The 22,562-nt window shown below is 34.5% G+C and overlaps 2 protein-coding genes and 1 long non-coding RNA gene across 4 annotated transcripts; 2 read left to right on the plus strand and 1 right to left on the minus strand.

The window, feature by feature from the left end:
* Positions 1-373: 373 nt before the first annotated feature.
* On the plus strand, positions 374-3,524 carry LOC114182421 (putative mitochondrial saccharopine dehydrogenase-like oxidoreductase At5g39410). The gene is made up of 2 exons (XM_028069289.2): positions 374-1,184; positions 2,682-3,524. The coding sequence occupies exons 1-2, from the start codon at positions 540-542 to the stop codon at positions 3,360-3,362; spliced, it is 1,326 nt and encodes a 441-aa protein (XP_027925090.1). The 5' UTR covers positions 374-539; the 3' UTR covers positions 3,363-3,524.
* An 864-nt stretch (positions 3,525-4,388) lies between these two features.
* LOC114180234 (uncharacterized) lies at positions 4,389-7,545 on the plus strand. 2 transcript variants are annotated; one of them, XR_003603646.2, is made up of 5 exons: positions 4,389-4,600; positions 4,714-4,784; positions 4,936-5,015; positions 5,167-5,246; positions 5,399-7,545. It is a non-coding gene; the product is annotated as an uncharacterized LOC114180234 (long non-coding RNA). The 2 variants fall into 2 exon arrangements; XR_014994522.1 differs by lacking the exon at positions 5,167-5,246.
* LOC114181516 (U-box domain-containing protein) lies at positions 6,671-16,166 on the minus strand. The gene is made up of 16 exons (XM_028067988.2): positions 15,104-16,166; positions 12,695-12,899; positions 12,344-12,495; positions 11,964-12,255; positions 11,664-11,816; positions 10,010-10,213; positions 9,805-9,917; positions 9,547-9,661; positions 8,993-9,082; positions 8,703-8,906; positions 8,527-8,622; positions 8,271-8,393; positions 7,551-7,643; positions 7,275-7,439; positions 7,100-7,189; positions 6,671-7,021 (listed from the first exon to the last, which is right to left on the minus strand). Exons 1-16 carry the CDS (start codon positions 15,952-15,954, stop codon positions 6,845-6,847), a joined length of 3,123 nt encoding a protein of 1,040 aa, XP_027923789.1. The 5' UTR covers positions 15,955-16,166; the 3' UTR covers positions 6,671-6,844.
* Between the last annotated feature and the right edge of the window lie 6,396 nt (positions 16,167-22,562).

The raw sequence follows: 22,562 nt of genomic DNA on the forward strand, positions 1-22,562 counted from the left end.
TAAATATATATATATATATATATATATATATATATATATATATATATATATATATATATATATATGTATGTATGTTTTTAAGATGTTTAGTAAATGACTAGTAATAATGTAATTAGTAATAAGTGATACTGCAGTCTTAGTTCTTATGATCAATTGATTACTTTACATGTGTCTCTTAGAATCAGATTAAATGTACTAAACATTAAACAAAATTATCTTATTGATTTTTAAAAAATTAAGATTATTAACCGTACATCTTAAAAAGAGAAAGAAAGTCGGTGAAAGATTCGAGTCTTGGAAACTGACGGTTGAATGAAAATCACATATTTAGATATGATAATTAATCATTTTCATATTCAATTGTACGAAACAGGTGAATTAAAGAAACAAAACCCAATCTTAAAAAGAATACTTTAATTCATTCCCAAAAAAATCACTTCAATTATGAATCTTCGGAAATTACATGCATGAAGTGTGTGTTTGTTGTTCATGTGTTAATGTGAAGAAGTGAAGAAGTGAAAAGTGAGAAAGAAAAAGACATGGCAGTGACAACACCAACCTCAGAGTTCGACATCGTAATCCTCGGAGCCTCTGGTTTCACCGGCAAGCATGTTCTCAAAGAAGCCCTAAAATTCCTCACCAATTTCAACTCCATCGCCATAGCAGGCCGCGACACCTCCAAATTGGCCCAAACTCTCAACTGGGCCGCCAGGCCCAATCCGCCACCTCCCATCCCCATCCTCGCCGCCGACACCGCCGACGCCGCCTCCCTCCGGGCGCTTTGCGACCGCGCGCGCATCCTCCTCAACTGCGTCGGCCCCTTCCGCCGCCACGGGGCGCCCGTCGTCGCCGCGTGTGTAGCCGCCGGCTGCGACTACCTCGACATCACCGGCGAGACCGAGTTCATGGAGCGAATGGAGCGTGAACACCACGCGCAGGCTGTAAAGAACGGAGCTTTGGTGGTTTCGGCTTGTGGGTTTGACTCGGTGCCGGCGGAGATGGGGTTTTTGTTCCATTCTAGGCAGTGGGTGGGCCCGGCCCGGCCCAACAGGGTGGAGGCGTACCTGAGCTTGGAGTCGGAGAGGAGGATCGTTGGGAATTTTGGAACGTTTGAGTCTGCGGTTATGGCTGTTAAGGATTTGAATGAGATTGAACAAAGTAGAGTCAACAGAGTAAAACCTAAGGTATGATATGATATAAAGTGATAGAATTGTGAGCACAAATTTTGATTGGAGAGGTTTGTTTCACTTGAACTTTATTCAATTTCATGTGCATTCTTTTTTTCTTGTTTGATGGGATTCTGAGTAGCAATAGACCATTAGATTAGTTTTAGCATCTGAGATTTGTTCAGTGAAAATCATACCTGCAGAAGAATTGAATTCCATGGTGGAAGAGGAAGAGGAGGATTGAACTAGATTACAGAGAATAAATAATTCATGTAGAGATTTCCCTTTTACACTGTCTTCCAATCACAAGTTTTCGTATGTATTATGTGACAAGATTTTTTGAGTCTTAGAAGTTGAGTTCTTCAGTGTTATGATGATACCTGATGACCCAATCTTGAAGAGAGAGTTGAGGTTCACTTGAATTTAATTCGATTTTGTGTTTTTCATTCTTGTTTGTTGGGTTTTGGAGTAGGAATATAGTGTTAGATTAGTTTTACCTGTTGAAAATAAAAAAAAATGAATAACTCATGTACCAGTGTGATCTCTGTCACTAACAATCATACATGTTTGTTGAGTTCTAGAATTTTTGTCTGTTTGGACAAATTTTTTCATAAGCACCTTATAGGAGAGAGAAAGTAAAATGAGTTTCTCCACAAGTTAAATTGGGTTATGCTTAATGTAAAAGATCTCTTGTAGAAGTTTCTATTTTCGTACTTTTAACTTGTGTAATTTAATTTTAGCTTATGGAGAAACTTGTCTAAAAATAAACCATTAATCAAAGCTCATGGAATAAGAGTTACCCTTGCTTGACGGTGTAAACTCTTACACTGACAATTATTGAACTCACTAATTCATATCACCTAATCACGAATTTTGATATGATTGGAAAGTTTTTTTTGTTTTTTTAATTTCTACACTTCATAGAGCTAAAAAGACACTAATCAGAGTTCGCAGAACTCAAACAACAATGTTTACCTGCAACCAGCAATATACAACAGTTTTGGGAACCCTCGAGATGTTTGAGATATCTGGTCTTCATTCCTCACACAATCTCTTTCACTGGGCATCATGTTATTATCATCATTGAATTACTTGTGCTGGTTGTTGATTGTTAAAATATATTAATTTCTTTTAAAAAATCAATTATCTATCATCATCTAAAGTGTGATTAACTTAATGTAATCATGTTTATGGAACTTTGTATTGTTTTTGACATAGAACACTAATCCTAGAGTATATCTTCTAGGATATATACCCTTCAAATCGCGTTTATAATCTTAAAACTAGCTGCCCAATCTTAAAACCAGACTCTATACCATCTAGAAAACAAATAAATATATAAAAAAAAGGAATTGTGTATTATTGATTCTGTATAAAATGTTACAAGAAATGTGATATATACACATACAAAGTTAACCCTAAAAGTCACAAGTAAATGAACCTAAAACATGGGTCTATGCTAACATTATCGTCTGTAATTTGCCAACTTTTCTTACCCATGATGCATGGTTGCAGATTCCTGGGCCACCTCCTAAGGGAGAAATAATAGAACACCAGAAGAAAATTGGCCTGTGGGGTGTAACACTACCTTCAGCAGATGCAACTCTTGTTGGAAGAACTCTTTCAACTCTAACTGAATCCCCTGATGGACTTCCTGGGTTGGATGAGAGTGAAGAGATGGTTGAGAAAAGGAAAACCTTCTGGTCATCGGTGAAGCCAGCTCATTTCGGTGTGAAACTGGGCTCAAAATCTTTGTTGCACATGTTCGGATTCATTATGATTGGAATATTCATTGGTGTTTTGGGAAGATTCTCTTTAGGAAGATGGCTTCTGTTGAAATATCCTTCAATCTTCACCTTTGGAGGGTTCAGCAAGAATGGACCTTCTGAAGAGGAGATTGCTAGTGCTTCATTTAAGATGTGGTTTGTAGGACATGGTTTCAGCAATGAGGGAGAGGGACAGAAGAAAGCTGACATGGAAATTATTACAAGAGTAATGGGACCTGAAATGGGTTATGTGACCACTCCTATAATTCTGGTTCAGTGTGCTCTTATTCTTCACACCCAAAGAAAGAATCTACCAAAGGGAGGAGTTTACACTCCTGGGATTGTATTTGGTGCAACTGATCTCCAAGAAAGGCTTCAACAAAATGGAATCTCTTTTCATGTCGTATCAAAAACTTCCCTTTCTACATGACACTCTGCACTTCATCTTTCATTGCTCTCAATGCACAACTTATGATAAAGAAATTAGAGAACCTTCTTTTTTTTATTTGTCTATATATTTTGTAGCATACTACAGTTATATTTTGGGGGTTAATTTACTTAGAAATGAAGAGTTTGTTGGATTGAGCGCTTACTACCAGGTCAAATTTCTTCAATTTTTCAAAAACCGATCAAATTAAGACTGAAAGAAATTGTTATCTGTTGTTGCTCACAGAGACGAAATTTGGCTGCGAAAGAAATTAAACCTATATGTACATTGCGAAAATTGTTTCCAGTGAGCTAGAATTTTTCATCTGTGACCGTGATCACGTCAAGGTTGAAAATTGTGATGGTGTTTCTGTGTTATTTTTTGCACTTCGCAGTTCATGCAGGGTTTTCTTGGTATTTTGCTTCAAGCTGTGTTTGGTACAGGGAATCAAAGATATTTATACTTATAGTTATTAATTAAAAACTAATAATCAAAGATCATAGTAATATTGAACACATGCACAGGAATATTATAAACTCAATTTCTTTTCTTACAATTCTAAATTAATTAAAACCTGGTATGTGTTTTTTGTTTTCTCCGGATCTGACCAGTTTAATTTACTTTATGAAGTTTGAACATTTTTCGTTTTCCAAATGACGAACAATATAAAAAAAAATTAAAAAAAGATAGTGAAAGAATCAAAGTTGAAAATTAGGCTAACATTTTTCGTTTTCTAAATAACGAACAATATAACAAAAAAAAGAGAGTGAAATAATCAAAGTTGAAATAACGACTTTTTTCGGAGTACCTTTTATATATATATATATATATATATATATATATATATATATATATATATATATATATATATATATATATATATATATTAAAGTTATCATTCGATCCATACAAATAAATTAAGGTTCTCGGGAAAAAAGAAAGAATCATAGAAATTAGAGTAATATATTTTACTCAACTTCCTCGAGGCTTCTAAATAGAGAACGCAGTTTCATCAATTTTTCTCTCTACACTTAATAATGTTAATAATGTAAAGCCCATTTTCTTATGTTTTAAACTTTTGGGTCAGATGACAAAAAGGACCCAAGGCTAGTCACTAGTTTCCTTAGAAAACCTTTCTGCCTTTCATCTTATCTCCTGAGGTCAAAATAGTTCACACTTTTTTCTCCCCTTTTTTGAAACAGAAGTTCTGTTAGGACTTGAACTACGTTCTCTTCCTCCATGTAAGCTAAACAAAACCTCCATCTCTTTTCTGTTTCGTTTGTGTTCTGAAGTTTTGATCTGATTTTGTTTGTGGTCATGGCCTAACAGTTTCTTTCTTGTTCTTGGTTGTCAGCTCCTTAAATGGTAGTGGTGTTGTGTTGTTCTACTGTTGAAGCTTTTTTGCTGAGTTAATCTCTGTCTAAGGTAAGGGAAGCTAGAACTCAGACTTTTAAAATGATTTTCTTGATTTTTGCTTGAGATTGTGTGTTGGAATGTATTGGATTGGTGTTTATGTGATATGGAATTGATTGCATGTTTGTTTGAACTAAAATTTCTGGGTTGCATGTGTGAGCAGTGAGAAACCTCCTTAAATGGTAGTGGTGTTGTGTTATTCTACTGTTGAAGCTTTTATTGCTGAGTTAATCTCTCTCTAAGGTAAGGGAAGCTAGAACTCAAACTTTTAAAATGATTTTCTTGGTTTTTGCTTGAGATTGTGTGTTGGAATGTATTGGATCAGTGTTTATGTGATATGGAATTGATTGCATGTTTGTTTGAACTAAAATTTCTGGGTTGCATGTGTGAGCAGTGAGAAACCTCCTTAAATGGTAGTGGTGTTGTGGTGCTATACTGTTGAAGCTTGTTTTGCTGAGTTAATCTCTGTCTAAGGTAAGGGAAGCTAGAACTCAAAGACTTTTAAAATGATTTTCTTGGTTTTTTCTTGAGATTGTGTGTTGGAATGTACTAGATTGGTGTTTGTGTGATAAGGAATTGATTGCATGTTTGTTTGAACTAAAATTTCTGGTTGCATGTGTGAACAGTGAGAAACCTCCTTAAATGGTAGTGGTGTTGTGGTGCTATACTGTTGAAGCTTGTTTTGCTGAGTTAATCTCTGTCTAAGGTAAGGGAAGCTAGAACTCAGACTTTTAAAATGATTTTCTATTTTTTTCTTGAGATTGTGTGTTGGAATGTACTGGATTGGTGTTTGTGTGATATGGAATTGATTGCATGTTTGTTTGAACTAAAATTTCTGGGTTGCATGTGTGAGCAATGAGAAACTTGTCAATCTCACCCAAACGAGCAGCTCTCGCCTAAGCGAGAGTAGCAGAAACTCACTTATGCCTTTGCTCGAGTTATCACTCAGGCGAGGAGCTTCAATTTTGAGCGAAGAACATTCTTGCTCAGGAGATAAGGTTCCGTTTAAGCGAGAATTTGCAGAAAGCTCACTGAGCCACTGATCGAGCTCTCGCCTAAGCGAGAATGAATGTCTAGCTTAAGCGAGAGGCTTTTGTCGCTCAAGCGAGACAGATGAGATGCATGAATATGTTTTGTTGTTTGCTCTCTTCTCTGATTTGGTTGTTTATATGTATGAAGGACAATATTTCACATGATTTGGTTGCATGAATAATGTATGATGAGGTTCATGAGTAATGTGGTATGTAGGACAATATTTCACATGAATGACATGAGATGATAATGCTTTGAGATAACATCTAGATCTGGTGTGAGAACATGTATATGGTATGAGCTAGACGTAATTTTATGATATATTACTCAGATGATGGTGATGTTGCTGTCTAGTTTAGATGTTTAGTTACACATTGTGTTATACCTTTGATTTTCCTTTCAATATTTGTTTTTTCTTTGGTATTTGAATAACGGTAACAAATTAATTCCTATATACTTTATTATATGGCTCTATTTTATATTAGAATTATGTAATGTTTTATTTATTAGAATTATTTTATTAAATTTGGATGTCACAAATAATTAGTTTAAGAAAATTATTTTCTATTAAATATTATTTAATAATTTTATTTTTTAAATAAACGTATTCATGTCATAATAAATATTTAAAAAATGTGAACCTGCGATACCGTTTGTGTTTTGAGTAGTCTTTATAATTATGATTTCCACAATGAATGAATGTCAATTTGTAACATTAAGAATTGAAATGACAGCAACTTGATTTTCTCTTAAAATAACACTTTTATAGTTTGAGACTAAATTTAATAAAACTAAAAATTTTGGAAGGTTTGAGAATATCTTACTTTCTACCTCCGTGTAAGTATAGAATAAGCTATAGATATATATAGTGGTATTCAATTGGATGACTACTTTACATTAACCCTTCCAAATATCTTTACAGCTTCAAATTCTAATAGCAGCTTCATATTTTCCAAAAAAGATTGAATACGATGAAATTAAAGTTCAACAGTTAACTTTATTGTGCAAGGCACAAATCCATATTGATTGGAGATATTTTCCTAATCAATCAACATTTCCCCATTTGTAGTCTGAATTGTGTCCTTGTTACGCTGTAGGCTTAGCCCTTCATGTTTTTTCATTTCTTGAGACCTCACAAACTCCTCAATTCTTGCTTTTAGCTCAACATTGGGAATCAACATATCCGCAGTAAGATGAGATCGATTGAATGGGTCAGTCTGCAAAAACAATCAAACGGAAAACCATAAACCAATGGAGGAACCACTTTCTCTATCTCAACATCAACAAACACTTACACTGTCACTAAGAAGATGCCTCTGAATGACAGGACGATCAACCGTGGTCCTTGAAGAAGGCAAAATTACTGGATCCTTCATCAAAGTGTACTGCAATGCACAACATGTATGATGTGTCAGAAAAAAAAAGGAAAAAAAAACATGTTTAACAGACAGAAAGAAGTTGAAAACCCACTTGAATTGGATCAAGGAATTCCTCCGGTATTTCTCCTAGAGTAGCTTCAGCATCCATGGCCTCCGAAGCAGCAACTTTAGCTTTAGCACCAAGTTGAATAAATTCCTGTATTATTCTTCCGTCCTCACCTATTCTGTGCAGGACATCGGCTGCAGCACTAAACAACTGCAGCGAAATACCAGTCCGTTTAAATTAGCTTATGGGAATGGGAATACACAGACAAAAAAAGAAAATCTTGATAAAATATGCAATATATCAAAAGTCCCACAAACTTGCCTGATCATTGTATGATCGACCATCCCTTGAGATGACAGATGGGAAGATGGAATTCGTGTCGCCTCTAGCCAGATGAACGTATATGTGCACAATCTGCAAATAAATATACACTGGAGTTAGTAGTTTGCTTTGAAAAATCAAGTTTAGTACCAATATATTTGTCACTGTCAAATGTCCATTATTTGACATCAAATAAAGTTTAAAGAGCAATTTGCTTTCAAAATTGACAATGAAGAATTAATTTAATGTATTAATTGTTGAAGGACCAAAGAATAACACTTCCATCCTTAGAGAACCAAAATGATTGTTGAGTTATGAAGAATGGGACTATTGGACGCCAAGCTTAAGCTGCTATGCATCTTAAGAGAACTACTAACCACTGGAATATTGAAATTACAGTACGAAGAACCAAATCTCCACAAAAACTTAAGCTGTGGATAAGGGAAGAGAATGATTTTATATCTCCAAGTCATTTTAAGCGGGCTTTTCACATCACCAGCACAAAAGTCAAAACTGTATCATTGGTGGTCCAAAATTGAAGTTCTTCAAATTTCTCAGTGTAATGAAGATGTAAATATAACACTTTTAGAATCCATCCTACTGAAAGAATGCTAGAGTAAGTCTTACAGATTACAAAGGATAGCATAGCATCCTTCCTGTCATAATTACTCACCACTAAAAAACTCATTCAAATGATTTTGAAATATAATTGATGCCAACCTGTTTTAGTAAATGCTTTGGACGAAATTCATATTTCTCAGGATCCTTCAGACTGAGTGATTTTCTTTGCGGACCAACCAATTGCAGCAGGAAGTAATTGAGCATGCTAGCTACTCTTTCAACCTTCAAAAAGGTGGGAAAATAAGATTAAATTTGCAAGTAGAAATTTTAAAGGGACATCACAGTTAGGCCACAAACTATTTTATGACATGATGAGACTCATAACCAGCCATGGTTTGAAAAAGAGAAAAAATACCATCTCAGGAAGTAGGAACGGAGCAGTAATCTGTTCTGAAGTAAATGCAAGCATGCTGACATCTTCGTTTGCCAACTTCATATCTATTCGAATAATCTATAAAAGTATCCAGCATTAAAATGGTTAGATAAATAAGGAATACAAAATTTATATATTTAAACAAAAAGTCAACAGACATTTTCTTGAGAATGGAATAACCGGGTCCTCTCCTGCCTCTCTTGAACTGGTCTTTGCTCCCACTCAACCGTATTTGACATCTCAGCCTCCAATTCTTTTAGCTCAAGAATTTTTTTCAAACTTTCATCAAGAAGATAAATACTATCATTGACCAGAAAGTTCAAGAAATTCAGATAGACACCCTTTTCCTCCTCCTTAGCAATCTGGAAGAATATTAGATACAGAACAAACTAGATAAGTTGAGCATGGTGTGAGACATAAAAATATTCAAGTATCTTTCATTCATTACCTGTCTCCAAGCATTTCGATGACTAGGGACTTGCCACAGGTATTCGAGGAGTTCCGCAATATTGTGGCGGATGTTAAACTTGTCATAGAACTGTAATGGACAAGTGACAATTATAATAATCAGCACGAACTTGCATTAAACAACCCCAAAAGGATAATGATTAAATACTGAAATCCATGATATTTAACACATATTAGATATCAATATATCAATAATATAGAAAATATTAGCAGGGACATAATATTAATCATATGAAAAATTGGTGCAGTTTGAAATACAACTCAGAAGTTTCTCTCACTGGCTAATCAATCACATGCATAGGATTTCAATGAAATATAATTATTTATCAATCTTAAGTCATCACAAAGTAAAAACAGAAACACTAACATAGTCCCCATTTTTACAATCAAGCTTGAGTTTCAACACAATCAAGAAGAGAGGTGAGATTTCCAAACAACTTGACTTTATTCTCTTTAACTTAATCTAGAAATTGAAAGCATTAGGGGGAAAAATAGGTTGGCCATGCGACCAACAGTCTTAAAATGCAGACTAACCTGTGTGTGAGAACCAGTGAACTCAATGTCAACATAAAGTTTAAGAAGATTCCTCACAAGATACTCAAGAGAGAGTTGATGGCCTTCAAATAGAGTGGCTGTTGCAGATGAGCCACTGTAGAAAGGGGATAGAAAGGGAATAGCACAGGAAGAACAAATGTACTCAATTATAGCTTAAAGACTAAACAAATTTTCACAATATAATGATGATGATAAGCAAATTTTCCAGTTTTACACAAAAAGAAAGACACTAGTTACCTCCTACGAGGCATCCAGCAGTTCAGAACTTCAACCATCTTTGCTCTCAGGTAAGGGTTTTTAATAAATTCAGGGCTGGCCATGAACATAATTATAAAATTCATAAATTCATCCTGCAGAACAATAAATATTCTCATTATCTTGCATAAGAAGAATTTGGGAGAAAGAATTAATCCAAGAAAATCACTTGTGAGGTGAAGTCTACCAGCACAACTCCATCTAAGGCCTTTGGAATCCGGGAAGCAAATATTAGAAGTTCCATGGCATCTTCCACAAAATGTTCAGGCATGGTAGCAAATTCCATAGGGCAAGTTGGTGGTAGAGGCATCTTGAAACCACCCACCAAGCCAACCAACCAAACAATCATCAAGCGGTAGAAGGACAGTGCATTTTGAATAAGTGTGTTATCCTAAGAAAAAATGTGAAGCAAATAATTAAAAATCGGAATATTTAAATTCCAACTTGCAAGTCAGAAAGAACACTTAAAAGTAACAAGAACTTGTCTACAGCTTATGTTTGACAAATCAAGTATCAAATACAAGTGAACATTTAAAATTTAGAATAACATAATCTGTAGAATGTAATCATCAAGTTAAGCGTATCAAATGTCGGTCACTAAATGGACACTTCCAAAAACTTTGGTTGCATCTTTATAATTTTTTTCTTTTTTTAACTAATACTGATAGGAAAACAATAATAACTGGATAAATTTTAGAATTGTAATGTGTTTATAAGATTCATGATCATTTTAAAACATGAATTTTATCTTCTGATTTACAATTTGTAATTTATGTTAACGTTATATATTGTATTTACACCTATGTTATACCCTCTTGACAGCAAGTGACTGTTGAGCTTTAGGGCACCGACCTAGTTGGGATCTCATAATTCATAGAGATGTTTTCAAATAGATAGCCTTTATATATAAAAAAAAATAAAAAATCACACCTATGTTGTGTCTTATAACTTTTATAATTTTCTATATCCCTGTGTATGTGTCATATTGTATCCATGTTGAAGTAGGTGTTTCTAAGCTAGGGAATAAAAAGGGCATAAGTTCCACCACTCTCCAAATTTCACGAAAGAAAATTAAGAAACGCTTCTGTAAGAAAAAAGTAGAAAAAGAAGCTCATTTGTGATAAGCAACAGATAAACAATACCATACAAATATATAAATTGCATAGGTCTAAGTACATCCAGTAGTACAACGTTTAGCAGAAGAGTAGATCTCTAGAATACTACAAACTCTCCCTTAAAGAGCATAAAAAACATGTGCAGCTTGTTATAGATGTAACTAATTTGAAAACCCTAGAGTCCCTGACAGAGTTCAGTAAATACATATGCTAGAAAGTAATTCAAGCGACTGTTTTACAAGACTGCTGGAAAAGAAAAGTCATAGCCAAACAACTACAGGAAAAAGGACAGGACTGAAAAGGAGAAAATTGGTGTTTCGCATTTAGAAAGATACTCACTAGCACATGGAGAGAGAAGGATCTTAAAGAAACCTTTTAAAACGAAGGTTTAAGTGAACAGCACTGTACACATTTAGTCTTATTTATACTGTAGCACAGATCTATGCACGTGGAGACAATACAAGATATAGTAAAATTGAAAAAGATTACTTTGGTAGCAGATTAAGATCTGTATATACTATATATAATAATAGATTTACAACTACTACTGCTACAGAAACAATAAAGCTAAGCAAGGTAATTAATTTTCTCAACCCCATACACACCCCCTCCCCCAAAAGACCCACAATACAAACACAGAAGCAACATATTTTGTTTTCATATATGGACATGTGCTACAATAGATAACAAGAAAGAAATTTCAAAGCAATAAGAAAAAGGACCAACCCTCAAAATCTGAGCTTCATAACATAATTTTTCCTGTGAATACAACTCCATTTCTTTCTCAAGTCGATTTATATCCAATTCTGCCTGAGGAGTAGGTGCCCGCTCCTGCATTGCTTTAAGTGTGGATAGAGCATCTTCACACCTAGATATATCCTGTATACAATATGACTACGGCGTTTATACCTATATAACTTTAGAAAAAATCATTCAAACCAAATGAACAGTAAGGTAGCAATAACAGTGAGACCCCATAAAATAATACCAACACCTTCCAACTTTACTAGACATACATGTGATTACCTGAACTAAATGTTTGAAGTCAGAAAATGCTTTTAAAAGGCCTAAGTTGAGCACTCTTGCGGTCATAAAGAAGCATTCGCAAATAAATGAATATTTCGTCTTTTCAGCTCGTGCAGAATTTTCATTTGAGAGCTCACCGGCATTATTACTACCAGAACTACTGGCCTCTTGGGATTGTTGTAAGCGTTTCTGATCATCATTATATTGATTGGTTGCCCCAGTCTTAGCTGGGTTTTTACTATTAAGCCATTCAGCAACTTCTTCTGATGATGCATGAAGAGCAGTCAACCCACTAAAATAGAACCATGACCAAAAGTTACCAATAGGTTGATACATAAAACTTCCGTGAGAATTTTAATATCCACAAGACAAGCCCTCACCTTATCTTCAAGCGATTTGAGTAATGTACATATTTTGCATCAATTTTATCCCTTTTTGTTAAATTTGCATCTAGAAATGGCTCACATAGACGAAGCATGACAGCACTGAGATTTACAAAGGTGCCTGAACTTGCACAAGTAATAGGGTCAACCTGTTTTCCATAAGAAAAATATTAAATTACGGTCATATATTGTGAAAAAAAATGGACTTGCAACAAAAGAGCAGGTACAAGTTAAAAAATTGTAAACTTTAGCATGAATATAATGACAAGGAATGCAGACAAAAAATGAAACAAAATAAGAACCAACCAATTGAACACAATCTATCTTGCCGATAAGAAAGAAAGTTACCTGTATATGAGCCCTGGATGCATTTATATTGATGACCTCCGCAAGATACTCAAGTACTCTTTCACGAGTATCTGTACTTTTAAGAAGGATGAGCATAACTTCAGCTAGCCCATCATATAAGTTGTTCATGACAGTTTTGATAGTGGAAAATGAAGATAACAAATCAGCTGGTCGCCTAGTTGATGCATCAGAAAAACACTGCTGCCTGGATTTCAAAGGGAAAAAAATTGTTAAAAAGGGAGGAGATTGATTAAATAATAAAGAATTAAGTATCCCATTCAAATAAGTCTCGGAACTTGGGTTCATGCAGTAAACATACAGACTTTAATAGGGAAACAGTAAGCACGAAGTGGAACAAGAATATAGGGTTGCATATAAACAACAGAGCCTTTTCCCATCAAGTGAAACTGGCAACATGAATCAAACGGTGCCATGATGATTAGTCATAAATTACGTCAAAATATAAATTCTTGATCTAGATTGTAATTCTTTTACCTATATTCTCCTTCTTGTCTCTGACAACAGTACTACCCACCACTTAATCTAACTCTTCTTACTTAGGCTTCTGTATTTCTGCTCCAACCAAACCCAAACCATGTATGGCAAGACAATACTGCCCTTTCTATATATAATAAGTCCTATCTCAACATTTTGCGAAAGGCATTCATCCCTATTCACATATTGTCTATTAAGCTGACTCACTATGCAACACTCTCATTTCAACTCAATTAAGATTATTCTTGTGTTGGCTTTATAATGTCCAAAATTCAGTTCCGTATAGCATCACAACACTTATGGCAATGTGGTAAAGTTTTCTAAAAACTTGAGTGCTACTTTTTTATTACAAAAAACATGCACTCCTCCCCCTTTTCTAAACCCACTAAAATCTCCTATGATTTAGGTTTCCATTTAAGTCTCCATCATCCTTCATAATGAAACCCAGATACTTTAATCATGTGACTTGTGCTAACATATACATTGTGGCCCCTGGTTGTTTTGTCTCTAACCAAACATACATTTTATATACTCTATCTTACTTCCACTTAAGCAAAATCCATGATCTTCCAAAGCTTCAGTTCACACCTTTAACTTCCCATTTATTTTCTTCACTGATTCTCTAACCAACATATATTGTCTACAGTCAAAAAGCACACATCTAGGCATTGGCACTAGGATGTAAAAATTATGGAAGTTCTAGAATATGATAAAGAGATCAAATTTACAATTGATGTAGCCTATGTCTATAGGAAAATCCACTAGTCCTATCAGCCTAGTAGTGACCCCCCAACATCATAAATGACCTTGATTGCTCATTAATACTCAATACAAACTCCTTTCTTGTCTAAGACTTCCAAAAAATCTCTCCTGGCACTCAATCAGATGCCTTTTCCAAATCAAAGAAGACCAGGTGTATATCTCTTTTTTTTCCTTTGATATCTCTTCATTAAACATTACACTAAGTATATCCTTCTATGTTTCAACTCCAAGGCACAAATCCCAATTGAATTTCAATGTAAGTCTCATGTACTGAATTTGTATATCACCCTTATTTATATAAATAGGGATTAGAGTGCTACCACTTCACTCTTCCGCCATTTTCTTGGATTAAGAATGCTCGAAGTTGCAAAAACAAAAAAAAAAAATCAGGACGTATGAATGGATGTCTATAATGCACTAGCAGGAAGGAAGGGAGGAAGAAGGAAGCCACCTCCTAGTAACCAATGCAGTTTGACAAAATGGAAGCAAGACTATCTTACCAAACACAAACAGAGCTTGTTGTAGTTCAGAATGACAAAGGAGGAGAGATTAGTTACAGTGCAATACTGTAGTCCTTTATTCAAGGAAGCAGCTAAATACAGGATGATAAATGAAGGTAATCCATAATGGCAATTAAATGTAACTATCAATCAATATAAGTGAATTTTCCAGTGTTATTTTTCATGTTTTCTTATTGTCGGAGTATGGAAATTACCACTTATCAGCTAAAAACACATTAAAAATTAAAGACATTAAAGTAGAAGCCGTATCACATCTCAACATATATAAAAATTAAGAAGCTTGAAGACTAAAGAAACTGCCGAAGTAATACTTCTCAAGGTCCAAAGCGAGGAACGTCCTTGGGTTTTTTCCTTCATTACTATTCACCGAAAAGGACCAACATAACCATTGTTTCTATTCCATTAAACCAAAACATAGAATAGAAAAGCACATCCAATTTACACTAACCAAATTTGCTTAACTGATCAGGTATACTCTAATCAAATTTTCAAAAACGAAACCAAGCAATCACATGAATGTTACTCTCTTCGGCTGCTCTCATCAATGCATGCAATAAGAAAAGCAAGAAGACTAATAAAACCAGTCAACACGTGAATTTCGAAAAAGCTAAAGTCACACTCTTAAGCTCACCCAACATCAGGCTGGCCCTTGAAAAAGGCCTGATCAGGAAGAGCACTAATATGGAAAAAGGGACCCAAAATGCTGGTCATTTCAATAGCACGGCCATTCACATAAACCCCTTTGGGAATCCACCACTCGTGATTCACAAGCGACTTGGCACCAAAGGGAAACCTAACCAAATACAACAAAGCCCTCAGAGAATCCTGAAAATTCCCCAGAGCAGACACATTCATCACGCTCCCTCTCAACTCCTCATATAACCCCTTCAGAATCAGGTCCAAGCTGTCAAAGTCCGGGTCCCTGAAAAGCTCCTCCAGAAACCCCGGCGGACTCTTGGCCCCGCCACCGCCCCCGAACACGCTTCCACCACCTACCTCCGCAAAAATCAACGGCAGTAGCGGCGATTTGGCGTCGGTACCAGCCGAGTTCCGGCTCGGAAAGAGCTCGGGATTGGCTAAATGAATCCGGCAGTAGTTGACACAGAGCTTCTTAGCCTGCCTCACCACCGCCTCCATCTCCGAGCGCAAGCTCTTGTCCTTCATGTTCGCAATTTTCTTCCCCTCCTCATGCGCCCTGTGGTAGCATCCGATGAGGTACTGGAACGGCGTCTCACTGGCTTCTCCGGTGGTGGAAGAAAAGTCTCCGGAGAGACGGTCGATCAAAACCCTCTCCATTGAATCCCGCGAGAGGCGAAGCTCCTTCCCTTCACTGAGAATCTCCGCAGCTGTTAGTTCCAAATACACGATTCTTGAATCCGTTGCGCTTGTCTTCTCGATTTCGGTTATGGAAACGAGGAAGATTTTGCGGATGATAATGTCCTCCACTTCCTGTGGAGTGCGTTGGGGTTTTGTCGCAGCCATGAATTGGAGCTATCGGAGTAATCCAAACGAAAGTGAAATTGAAAATGGAATTGAAATTGAAATCGGAGTTTCAATTTTCTTCTCTTTTTCACGGAGAAAGAAAAGGGAAGTGAGAGAGAAAAGGATCTTAATGTTGAGTGAGAGTGAAAGAGAAGGGTTGAGAATAGAACATGGTTTGGCTTAGATTTTGAGAGAGGGGGCGAGGAACAAAGAAGGTTCTTTTAATATATATGCAAGGAACTTAAAACGATGTAGTTTCATGATATTTTTTCCTCAAACCAACCTTTTGGAAGGGTTTTGATTAACTTGGGACAAATATAAAATTAATTATGCTCTTAATCCAGAGCATTCACTCTATGATTTTACTCAGTTATATATGATCATATACTCATAATTAAATTAATTAACTATCTAAAGCATTAGATAAAAAAAACACATGAAATAACTATTTTGAAATAGGTAAAGATGGTATGAATTTTGGGAGACAAATGTAGTTTAATATTCATCCACAATAAGAAGCAAAATAAGTTATAAGACTTGAAATAAGTTAAAGATGGTATAAATTTAGACAAATGTAATTTAATATTCATGGACAATAAAAAGCAAAATAACTTATAAGACTTATTGTACATCTCTAAGTACATTATAATATATTATAATATAAAACAAATATTAAGAAAATTACCTCAATAGTCATCCTTCTATTGGCACATCTATGCACAATTGTAATATTTTAGTCATTTATACATCCAAGTCATTTTTTTTTCTTGAATTACCAATTTGTCTGATTACTTAATAGTTCACGTAAGTCGTGGATTAGAGAATCTAGTATCAACCTAATTCAAAGAATAAGGATTTCTTTTTTCCTTTATTTACGAAAATATTTCAAATTAATCTATCTTCTTTAACTGTCCAATTAAAAAACCAAAAAAACAAAATTAGGTATGTATTTATTTTCCTTTGGGTTTATTTATATTTTTGTAAACATTTCTTTTTCTTAGGTTTATTTATATTTTTTTGATTGCTATATAATATTCTTGAGTACCGAGTTGTTCCTTTTATTATAATATAAGAAAAGAAGATACTAAGAAAATCACTTCATTATACTCATATCCTTTTATTTACATGTATGAACAATTGTAATTTTTTAGTTATTTACACATTCAAATTATTTTTTCTTTCTTTCAATCAGTGTTGTGAATTACTAAATTATATAACTACCCACATAAGTCATGGATCAACAGGTCTAATATCAACCGCCAAATATAGATAACAAGGGTTTCTTTTTTCCTTTGTTCACTAAAGATTTCAAATTAATCCATCTTCTTTCATGATGTCAATTCATAAAACCCTAAAGGAAAATTGTAGGTAAGAATTAATTTTTTTTCTTGGATTTATTTATATTTTTGTAAGCATTATTTTTTATTTCCTTTGGTTTATTTATATCTTTGTGGGTTGTTATCTAATATTCTTGAGTATGGTGTTGTTCCTTTGTTTTTTAATTTTATACAATAATTTTTTTTAGTCTATACAATAATATACTTTTTTGGTTTATTTATATTTTTGTGGGTTGTTATCTAATATCAAAGTCTCGAGGTTTATTTCAATTACATCTTCTCTACCATTATTGTTTTGGCATAAAGTAATCTATTATAATATAAGAAACGTTGATACTAGAAAAAAATACTTCATTATTCATATCCTTTTATTGACATGTATGAACAATTGTAATGTTTTGGTCATTTTCACATCCAAGCTATTTTTGCTTTCCTCCTAACAGTGTTATGAATTACTAAATTGTTTGACTACCCAATAACCCAAATAGGTCATGCATCAACAAATCTAGTATCAACTGCCAAATCCAGAGAAAAAGGGTTTCTTTTGCGGAAATATTTCGAATTAATCCATCTTCTATAACACTGTCAATTGATAACATAATGTATTCCACATTCATAAAAGCTTGCTTTGCATAGGGATTCTTAGTAGATATACATAATATGTTGAAGCTATTAAAGAAGCAAAGGAATGAGGTTTAGAACATTATCTCATAAATTTGTTTGTAAATGTATTGTTGTTTAATTATGTCAATAATCCACAATTTTCCTGGTAGAAGACTTGGGAATGGCTTTTACATGGCATTTAATATAATTAAAGAAAAATAGTCAGACTAATAAGTATAAAAACTCTTACGGTCTATACTTAAAAATTTCCATATATTCCAATGTACCATTAACCTTTTTTTTTATGTAGAATTGTTTATAAATGTTGACTTGTTACAAAATTTACATTATGGGAGGTACAAAACCTTCTCCAAATAAAGATAAAGAGCTTGAAGGACTACTCATGCATGCCTTATCCTAATGGCTATGTTACAAGTCATCTAGAAAATAGATTAATTTATGTTGAACTTAATTATAACATAGTAGATGAACAACATCAATTTCTATCAACCTTCAATTTGCTTACTGGTGGTAATGATAACACATTACATATGTCTTATATTACCTACTAAATCACTTTATTATAGTAATATGATTTTACTTTTCACAAACTATATAGATAAGCAATGACAAATTTTTGAGAACATAATACAGGTTTTCACAAGAAAAAATGAATTATGTTCTTCATATATGGCTATGGCAGGACAAGAAAAATATTCATATGGAACACATTGATTGTAACTTTGAGTGGTCAACAAAAAATTGTCCTAATAGCCGCATAAAGTGGAAATGCATCTATTTTATTATTAGGAAGAAGAATGGCACAGTCAAAATTTAAGATTTCAGTACCAATACTATATACCCCAGTTTGTAATATCCAACAAGGAAGTGAGGTTTCTAAATTATTACATCAAGTTGAGTTAATTATATGGGATGAGGCATTAATGGCACATAAATTATGTTTTATATTTTATATTTATAAACCTTCAAAAATTCATAATAGAGTATAACACTTTTGTCAAAAATAATTAGAGGTTATATTTTCTAGGTTTTTCCTTGCATATTGCGATCTTATTAAGAATTCCCCAATTCTTGTGGCGATCATCTTTAGACTTATTAAATATTGGTTTGTGATGCCTTCCCTTTATCCAATATTTCTCTATTTTATTTCAAATTGTTTGTTCTTAATATATTTCAATCCCTAAATATTTGCATCTATTCTATTTGGAATCATATCATACTTTGAGCTTGGGTAACTGCATAATGTTGTTTTTGTCACAATAGACAATGACAACTTGGTATAACACCTTTAGCTCTCTAGCTATTAAGGGGTGGACAAACGGGTCAATCTGACCTGTCGTTGGCCCGTTAAAAATGGGTTCAAGCCGGGCTAGCTTGCGACGTGAAAATGGGTTGAAACACATAACCAATCCGCAACAAAGGCTGGTAGGTTGGCTCGCTAGTTAGGATAATTTTTTTTCACTCCTTTATTATGTACTTGACAGACTAGGCCCAATTACATTTTTTTTGTAATCTCCTTTTCCTTCATAAACCTTATTCTTCTCCTTTCTCCCAAAATTTGTTACAATGTCTACCTGTACAACTTCTCTTGAACTCTCAAGCTTTCTCAATCAGAACACGTTACCCTTTCTTCTCTCATATGCTTATCCATCTCTCTCTTTCACGCCTAATGCCAAACACATTTTCATTTCTACTGTTTTCTTCAAACACCAACAATGTAATTCCACAATTTCTATCCCTAATTCCCAAATTACAACCACAAAGAGGATTGATTTATAGAGAAACATGTTGACAACAAATATGAAGATGTGAAGGAGATCGTCACCAAGGGTTGGGTCTCAATCGATGCTAACATCACTGCATTTCAACCACATACAAGCATTGCTTAATATGTCTAGCAGAACATGCGCTATCTACGAGCCTGTGAATCAGAGAAAACTCAAACGAATGCGATTGACAAAGTGATATGCAAACCTCGGTGGTTGTCAGCGAATGAGTTTGTCGTGGACATGTGGTGGTGGGAGGGAAGGGATTTTGCCTCTAAGTGTGAGATAAGATGATGAGAAAGCCAACAATTGAAATGAAAACAAACAACAAAACACTACACAAAGAAAACATCAAACACTATTTTTGTATTAAATGGGTTGGCGGGTTGGCAGGTTGGCCTAGTTTGACCTATAGGCTGGCCTAATAGATTGGCAGTTAGGTGGGTCGATGTGATAAGTTGAAATCTTTGTCCCAACCCATTTTTTTTAAACGGGTTGACAAACTGACCATTTTTGCCATCCCTACTAACTAGACCCCTCATTCATGAAGCTTCCATCATTACTTTAGCCATGGTAGTATAATTGTTTCAGTGATTGATAAACTAATTATCATATTGTCAACACCTAATTTCGTTCAGACAAATAAAATGATTTTTAAAATTAAAAAAATAGTAAATGGTAAATAGTAATAAAAAAAGGGATACAAATAAGTGAAATAAAGTGTATAAAAATGAAAATAAAAAATGAAAGAAAAACTAATTGGTTAAATTAATTAAAAGTTAAAAATAATAGAAATGTTTTCTCTATTCCCACATCGTTTTTTTACCACCTATCCATGAACACAAATTCTAAATACTAATCTCATTCCTTACTTTTTCTTTTCACACCACCCCAAATTCTCTCCTCTCATACACTGCCATGTGGCGCTCACACCCTACACTATATCACACTCACCACTCCACCTCACGCACACATCACACATCACACACCTCACTCCATACTCATCTATCCATCTCCCACCTGATGCATACATTCACACTTCTTCTTTCTATTTTTTTTTTCTTTTCCACCAATTTCCATAGTTACACGCTTCAGCGACGAGAGCTCCGCAACGCTACTGCCCGAGTTCGCAAAGGAGAGGAAGAAGGGTTTTCCATCTTAGTAATCACCTATCTCTTTTTCTCTTAAACAATCATTTGTTTATTTTTACCGCGACAATTAGGGATTTGATTGGGGATTGAAAAGTATGAATGGAGATGTTGATGTTGTGAACCCTAATGTCGTCACGACGTTGTTGTTTGAGTGTTGATGTTTAATTGCGGATCAAATTATGCTATTTATGTTTTGTTCCTTGATAATTGTCATTTCGGATAATCTTATTTGAATATGGTTTTTGTATTGAGATTTTGATTTTGATTGGAGTTGGATTATTAGCAGGGAGGATAATTGGTTACTTTGACTTTGTATGAATTTGCTTTATTGAGTTTATGTTTGAATTGCGATAATGGAATAGAGTGATTTGAAACCCAATGACAAATGTTTTATTAAAATCTATGGGTTTCAACAGGTAGTTAGTTTTGGTTAGTTTTTTCGTTTTCGTATACTGCATGTTGCATGCAGAGTCTATATATATGGTGTACCCCTTTCTCTTTCATACAATTCGAAAGACTATCTTTCACAAAAGCCTATTACTACTCCAAAAGGCTATCACTGCTCCTTTTGCAAACTTTGTCTTTTCTGTCACTTTCTCTTTTGTGTTTTCTCTATCAAAGAATGATACGCTATGAAACCTAATATGGTATCAAAGCGAGTCAATCCTGCTTTGCTCTACCATCTCTTATTCTTCTTTTTGTTTTCTCTCGTTCTTGGTTTCCTAACCCTTCTTCTTGTTCTTTTTCGTTTCTTGCTTCAACATGATGACTAACAACGCTAATTCTTCACAAAACCCATCAAGTCCCTACTACCTGCATCTGGGGGAAAACTCAGCAATGGTCTTGGTCACATCATCCCTTGATGGAGGAAATTATCACTCATGGTGCAAATGAATGAAACATGTCATCTTCTCAAAAAATAAGTTGAAGTTCATCATTGGAGGAATTAAACAACTTGGAAAGGACAATGCGCTCTTTGATGCATGGGAACGTTGCAACGTTATGGTCGTTCATGGATAACCCGCACCTTATCGCCTCAAATAGCACAAAGCGTCATTTATGTCGATAATGTAAAAAGATCTTTGGGAGGAATTGAAAGAACATTTTTCCAAAGGAGATAATTTCAGAATCTCATATTTCCTACAAGACATACACTCCATGAAACAAAGAGAAAGAACAATAACAAAGTTCTACACTAATCTCAAAATCCTTTAGGAAGAATTAGAATCTTTGAGGCCCGTTCCTTCTTGCACATGTAAAGCCAAGTGCAACTGCGATCTTACGTCAACCTTTGTGAGGTACATAGATTCTAAAAAATATAATATGTTTTTTAAAAGGGTTATGATATATTTTTTCAACAATGAGAACCCAAATTCTTCTTATGGATCCATTGCCCAACATCAACCATGTCTTTTCCATGGTTATGCAACACGAAAGAAACTTGAATAGGCTAACGTAGTCTAAAGGGAAGGCTATACTCAATAATGTTCAACAAAAAAATAAACAAGAGCAACGATATGGTGAAAGAAAGAGTCAAAGAAGAGGAAAAGGACGAAATTACGAAAAATAGTGCTTGTTCTGCCACAAAATGAACCATACGACTGAAGAGTGTTATTCCAAACACGGGTACCCTCCATGGATGAAACAAAGGAACAAACATTTCTCAAACTCCTTCTCTATCAATACTGATGTAGAAAGTGAAATTAGTCAAGATGATGATGCTTCCCAAA

Source organism: Vigna unguiculata, chromosome 4 (assembly GCF_037176805.1).
Source record: "Vigna unguiculata cultivar grain cowpea cultivar isolate G323 ecotype 2 chromosome 4, ASM3717680v1, whole genome shotgun sequence".
Lineage (NCBI taxonomy): Eukaryota > Viridiplantae > Streptophyta > Magnoliopsida > Fabales > Fabaceae > Vigna > Vigna unguiculata.